The 6,477-nt window shown below is 62.3% G+C and overlaps 1 protein-coding gene across 1 annotated transcript; it reads left to right on the plus strand.

The window, feature by feature from the left end:
• Positions 1 to 486: 486 nt before the first annotated feature.
• Positions 487 to 1,628, plus strand: LOC136109237 (apelin receptor A-like). The gene has a single exon (XM_065851742.2). It carries the CDS (start codon positions 550 to 552, stop codon positions 1,600 to 1,602), a length of 1,053 nt encoding a protein of 350 aa, XP_065707814.2. The 5' UTR covers positions 487 to 549; the 3' UTR covers positions 1,603 to 1,628.
• Positions 1,629 to 6,477: the final 4,849 nt, after the last annotated feature.

Below are 6,477 nucleotides of genomic sequence, written 5' to 3' on the forward strand. Positions count from 1 at the left end.
TCCCTGCCGTGCTCACTGGGAGGCTTTTGCACCTTTTGCGCTCCCCTCCTTGCCTGCTCATCCTGCACGATGCCTGGTGCTCCGCTCAGGCCTTCAGCTCTGGCACAGCGCCGGGTGTGCACCTGCCTTTAGGGGCTGCAGAGATGTGGACCTGGGGTGCACAGGCACCGCACCCCGTCGGGAGACAATGCAGGAGGCATCGTGAATTTTATACCAAAATGCCTCTGCCCGCCTGCTGTCGCTCCTCACCCGTCACCCTCCGTTCCCGCTGGCAGCGTTGGGGCTGCGAGCAGCGAACCGCTCCCGCCGCCGCCCCGCTCCCGCGCATCCCGCTGCGGGATGCTGGCAGCCCACCGAGCCGCCTGGGGGGGGCGGCTGGGGCGGGGTGAGCGGGGCAGGGGGCTGCCGACAGCACCCGACAGGAGTCGGGGAGGAGGATGCTGCGCCGGGGCGGAGCGTCGGTCCCGGGGCCGCCCCGGGGCAGGGATGGCGGTGGAGCCCATGGCTCCCATATAGCGGCGCGGGCGGGCACCGGGGGGGGTGGCCGCGATGGAGTACGCGGAGGTGGACGAGTACTACTACGGGGAGGAGGTGGCGGGCAATGCGACGTGGGAGACGTGCGAGTGGCAGGCGGACTGGGAGGCGTCGTTCTCGCTGCTGCCGCTGCTCTACCTGCTGGTCTTCGCCCTGGGGCTGTCGGGCAACGGGCTGGTGCTGCTGACGGTGTGGCGCGGCCCGCGGGCCCGGCGCCGCTCCGCCGACGCCTACATCGGGAACCTGGCGCTGGCCGACCTGGCCTTCGTGGCCACGCTGCCGCTCTGGGCCGCCTACACGGCGCTGCGCTTCCACTGGCCCTTCGGCGCCGCGCTCTGCAAGCTCAGCAGTTTCCTGGTGCTGCTCAGCATGTTCGCCTCCGCCTTCTGCCTGGGCGGCCTCAGCGCCCAGCGCTGCCGCGCCGCCGCCCCGCCGCCCCGCGTCGCTCCCCGCCGCCGCCCCGCCGGGCTGGGCCCGCTGGCCGCGCTCTGGGCGGCGGCGGCGGCGGCGGCGCTGCCGGCGCTGCTGCTGCGGGAGGCGCGGCGGGGGCCGCGGAACCGGACGCTGTGCGAGCTGGCGGCGGGGGGCGCGGGGGGGGCGGCGGCGCTCAGCCTGGGCGCCACGGCGCTGGGCTTCGCCGCGCCGCTGCTGCTCATGGCCGTGTGCTACTGCTGCGTGGCCGCCGCCGTCCGCCGCCACCTGCGCCCGGGGCGCGCCGAGGCGGCGGCGCGGCGGCGGCTGCTGCGGCTGATCGCGGTGCTGGTGGCCGCGTTCGCCGGCTGCTGGCTGCCCTTCCACCTGCTTAAGAGCCTCTTCGCGCTGGCGGCCGCCGGGCTGCTGGAGCTGCCCTGCGCGCTGCTGGGGCTCATCGCCCGCCTGCACCCCTACGCCACCTGTCTCGCCTACCTCAACAGCTGCCTCAACCCGCTGCTCTACGCCTTTCTCGACGGCCGCTTCCGCGCCCGCTGCCGCCTGCTGCTGGGTCCACGCCGCCCGCCCGCCGCCGCCTCCACGCTCAGCGGCCCCACGCAGCGCTCCGAGCTGGGCTCGGCCGGCACCAAGCTGTAGCCCCGCCGCGCCCCAATAAACGCCCTTTCGCCGCCGGAGCCCGCTGCCTTCTTCCTCCGGCTCCGCTCGGCGCGGCAGGGGAGGGCGGAGACCGGGGGCTCGGGGCCCCGCACCCGCCATCCCGGGTCACCTGGCTCTGCGCCCCGCGGGGCTCTGGCCGGGCCGCCGGTTTGCCAGCCCGGGGGCAGCCCCTGTGCCGCCGGCCCCGGTCCGGTCCCACCTTCCCCGCCGCTCGGGGACGTGTCCCTCCTCCGCCGGCAGCTCCCCGCGGCGAGGGGGGTCTGGCACGGCCGCTGTCACCTTTCTAAGCCACCGGTCTCGCGGTTGTCCAGGCAGCATCCTCTCGGCCCTGCTTGCGTTCGGGGCCCCGTCCAACCTGTGCACGGCCGTATCTGGAGGCTGCTCAGCTCCTCCCCTGGCAGACAGAAGCTTCTTGAGGGCTGTCCAGGACAGCCGGGTAAGGACGTGGAGGTGCTGCCGTCCTCTGGGTGTGAATGTCCCAGAGGGACCCTTCAGTCTGCTGGACTCATTGAGCTCAGGTGAGCCAGCCTTTCCTCATGGACAACCCGGTGCTGGAGATGTCCTCTAGAAAAACCCTTTCCCTGTCTGAGGGGTGACACCTGGGTATCTGCCCACTGAGCTGACACCAGGCAGGCAGCACAGGGCCTTCGAAGTGTTGTGCTGGATAGAAAAGTTACTCATCCCGTGCTGCTGTGAGCACGAGCCTGTCCTACTTTGGGCTGAGATGGTTATCTCATTTCTGAAATGCCATGGACATGTTACCCCTTTCCAGCTGGCAACGAGCCACCTCTTCGTGGAGTCTAATCACCATCCCTGAGGGCTGAGCTACTCAGAGGGTGCAGCTGCTGACGGTGCCGCTGCGGGAGCTGGGACAGGGACAGCCAAGCCTTGTGGTGGGGATGCTGCCCCACCAGGGAAGTTGCACGGGAGAAAGCTGGGCCTGAGCTGAGCGGATGCCCCACTTGGCAATGCTGCGCATACGGGTGGATGTGCTTTCTTCCTCCCATGGCTCTGCAAATCCTGCCGGGTCTTGGCACCCACACATCCCTCTGCAGGCACAGCCTGCCGAGCCCAGACGAGCGAGACCTGTGCAGTGGCACAGAGTGACAGGCAGTCCCCCTTGGGGCTGTGCACGCAGGGCGACAGAGGAGCGTCAGGCGGCACAGATGTAGGTAGGAGGTCCTCATGCCCACTGGTCATGGGATGTGTGGGCAGGACACCAAGGCAGTGTAACATGGGCTGTAAGCACTGACTGCCTGGTGAGGAGTCCCTGCTGTTGCGCTCCTCGGGCATCCCTGGGGAAAGCTGTCATCCCTCCATGCCCGTGTCAGGGCACCAGCACCAAGCGGGGACAAGCTCACTGATTGTAGCCTCCTGTTGCTGATTCCCCTTGAGCTCGGCTGGGCAGCTCTAGCTAACCAACGGCACGATAAAAAACCCGAATCCTGCCCATCCCTCCTTCAGGCAATGCCTGCCCCTGCCCAAGCCTTGCTTCTGTAGGGCTGATGGTGGTGGCAAAGGGGATGTGAGAAACCTCCTGTGGTCACACTCAGGTGCTGCACAGGGCAGACGAGGATTTAAAACAAAAATCAACCGAGCCTCCTCCAGCCATCCCCAGTGGCTCGTGCCAGACAAGGCAGAGCTGGGGCTCAGGAGGGGCAGAGGCAAGAGAAGGGCACATGGAAACCTCAGTGGCTCAGAGCCAGCTCCCGTACCCTGGCACCCACAGTGCTGCACTCAGGGCAAAGCAGCACCAGCGTCACCGCTGTGCCCTGGCGGTTCCGTGCTCCCAGGCTGGGGCAGCTGGGCTGGGCAGGGGACACCCAGCTGCCTCTGGGGCCCGGGACAAGGAGCTGCCAGCAGCTCCCAGTGCTCCGACAAGGGCCTCACTGTGGGCTCAGCCCCACCGCTGCTGCACCTTTGCCCAGCGCTGGCTCCAGTGCTCAGTGCCTGCCTTCACGGCTCCGGGGAGACGGCAGCTGACCCTTTCAGGGCAAGGGGAGATGCTTCCAGGCAGCTGCAGCAGGAGCTGGCGGCTGGCAGGAAAAGGAAGACTTTATCCCCTTGTCTTCCAAAGAAGCACAGCGGAGCCAACAAAGGCAGGGTGGGGGTGCCCTGGCAGGGCCCGGGATGCCTCTCCCGCTGGGGTATGTTTCCCTGGAGATAGGGTAGCACAGGGGCTGATGCTTCCACACATGTCCTGTGTTCCCAGGCGCTGCCAGCCCCTGCACAGACAAAGAGGCACTTGATGAGCAGGTGGCAGTGCCCTTGCTCAAGAGGTCCTGCCATGCAGCCCACGCCTGGCAGCTGAGCCTGGCCGAGTGTGGTCCAAGGAAGGGAGAAGGGGACTGGCCCTGGTGCCAGAGTCACACTGGGCAAGGAGGGCACAAGGCCACCAAACCTGCAGCACCACAGCTGCCTGTGCCTTCCTTGTTGAACAAAACCAAGGGCACGTACTCTGAGCTCAGACAGGGATGCAGGCAGCAGGAGCCAGTGTGGTGGCACTGGCCCCAGCCTGGCTCTTTAGCAGCCGTTTGCAGAGCCACTCCATCACCTGCGCACACAGCACAGGCTCGCGTGGGCAGCAGCCCCGGGCAGGGCAGCCCTGCGCACTGCAGCACAGCATCAGCGCTGCTTGCTGCGGGCGGCCACAGAGAAAACAGGGGCTGTGGGCTTGGTGCACCATGCAAACACCCTGGACTGGTACCCACCCTCCCTTCTTCCAGGCTGAGCCAAGGCTTCTGCTTTTTTTAATTCCAGCTGCCCATGACACTGGGAGTCAGTCCCCCCCAGCCCAGCGAGTGATGGGCTCTGCAGCACTGTGCTCCAACACGTCCCTCACTGCTCAGATACTTTGCTCAGTGTGTTCAAGTAACAGCAGCAGCCTTAGAAGGGCTCTAGCATCCCAACCCAACCCCTGGTCTCTTCAGAGTGGCAGCCCAGGGAGAAGAGGGAGGCATTTGAGGGCTGGAGTGGCCCAAAGCACCTGCTTTCCACACACACTGAAACCACAGGACATGCAGCTTGGGCTCTCAGAGGTCTCCATGAACCTGGGCTCTCATTCCACTATGTCACAGGTGCTGAGTCTTCCAAGCTACCCAAGGGGTGCTGAAGAGTTTTCTTGGAGCCTTCCCTCCAGTGCGGGCTTACAGGACGGTCTCCTGTGCTCCCGCTGCTGCAGCTCTGCTGATGAGAAAGGGCACAGCGAGGTCATCCAGGAGTTGCCTGTCTGGTCCCATCCTGCTCCGTGTGCGCCGGTCACATTCAGTTTTGTCTGTCCAGGACTCTGAGACCACGAACAAATTCAGATGCTGCTAAGAGGGATTTCAAGATAACTGGTGCTCTCCCGAGGAGAACAAGATACACTGGGGTCTGGAGACCAGAAAGACTTTCTTAGCAGAGAAGGTCACTGTGCCTTTGGGTAAGGCAGCAACAGAACAGGCTGAGTGTGCCCCACTGCTGGAGAAAGAACAGCCCTGTAAGGCAGCTGAAAGCAAGCAGCACCCCAAAGCCCAGCCGGTCCTTGCTGTAAGCTGTGGCAAAACAAAGGCAACGTTGATCCTGTTGTCACAAAATCAAAGCCCGGAACAGACACCAGTGATGTGGAGTTTCAAGCCTCCACTTAAGGAACAGCAGCAATACATGACCCTCCAAGGATGTGTCAGGAAGCTCAAGAAATGTGTAAGAGCTGTTTGTGCCACACTGGTGCGCTCCAGCTGTTGTGAACAAAAGCCTGCAAGCAGCACCTCTGACCTGTATTTTTATGAAATCTGGTTCATTAGAATTTCTGCTGGCCACCCGGAAAGGACAAAGATTTCTTCTTTCACCTTGTGCTGGTTTGACTGAAAATGGGTTAATTTTCTTCATGCAGTTAGAAACCTTTCTTTTCCATAGCTAGCACGCTCATTATTTTGATATAGCTTGAGAACAAGAGATTACGCCCCAGGGCAGAGTCAATGTTTTTAATCGCTCTGGTCTGAGAGCCAAGGACACTCTGAGCTCTGCCCACAGGTGTGAGGTATCGAGGGAGATGGACAGACAGAGCTGGACTGACACCCAGACTGAGCAAGGAGAGTGTTCCAGCCCATTGGCGTCATGCTGCAGATTTAAGAGTTGGGCTCTTCCGCTGTCTTCCTCCACTTTCTCTTGCTTGCTTTTGCAATCAGGCTGGGGGAGTTTGGCGCAGGACATTCACCCCGGCTTTTGCCGTCCTGCAGAGGCCGCTGGGCTTTTCTGCCTTTTTCGTCTCTTCTCTCTCTGGATCGGTTGTTGGGACCAGGTGCTGTTTCCTGGGACTGGCTGCTCAGCGTGTTTGTGAGGAATTGCCTTGAGCATCTTTTATTACTATTTTATATACATATTTACTAGCACTATATTAGTATTTTGTTATTTTATTAAACTGTGTTTATCTCAATCCAAGTTTCTCCCTTCCCTTTCGATTCTCCCCCCTGTTAGGGGGGTGTGAGTGAGCAGCTGCCATGGTTATATTGCCAGCTCGGGTTAAAACTTAATATAAAACTCAGCTTCTACAGATGGATCGTTTTCACCTGAAGCACCAGTGAGCCACCGCAATTAACAGAACCTCCAACACATGTGAGGACGTGAGAAGCCCGGTGGAGGCTGCTCCGGCACTCGAGGAACGCTGCCCCTCTGCCCAGGAGGGTGTCTGGGGATGCTCCTTTACCTGCATTTACGACAGGATGTTTGGGCCCAGATGCTGGAGGAAAGGAGTCATTCTCACTGTGTGCTGTTACAAGGACCTGGAATCCAGGTAATAAGCAAAAGTTTTCCCTCTTTCCTGTGCCATGTACAACTTGGGAGCTCTCCAGGACTATCAACCATTAGTGCTCAAGA

The sequence above is a fragment of the Patagioenas fasciata genome, chromosome 17 (assembly GCF_037038585.1).
Source record: "Patagioenas fasciata isolate bPatFas1 chromosome 17, bPatFas1.hap1, whole genome shotgun sequence".
NCBI lineage: Eukaryota > Metazoa > Chordata > Aves > Columbiformes > Columbidae > Patagioenas > Patagioenas fasciata.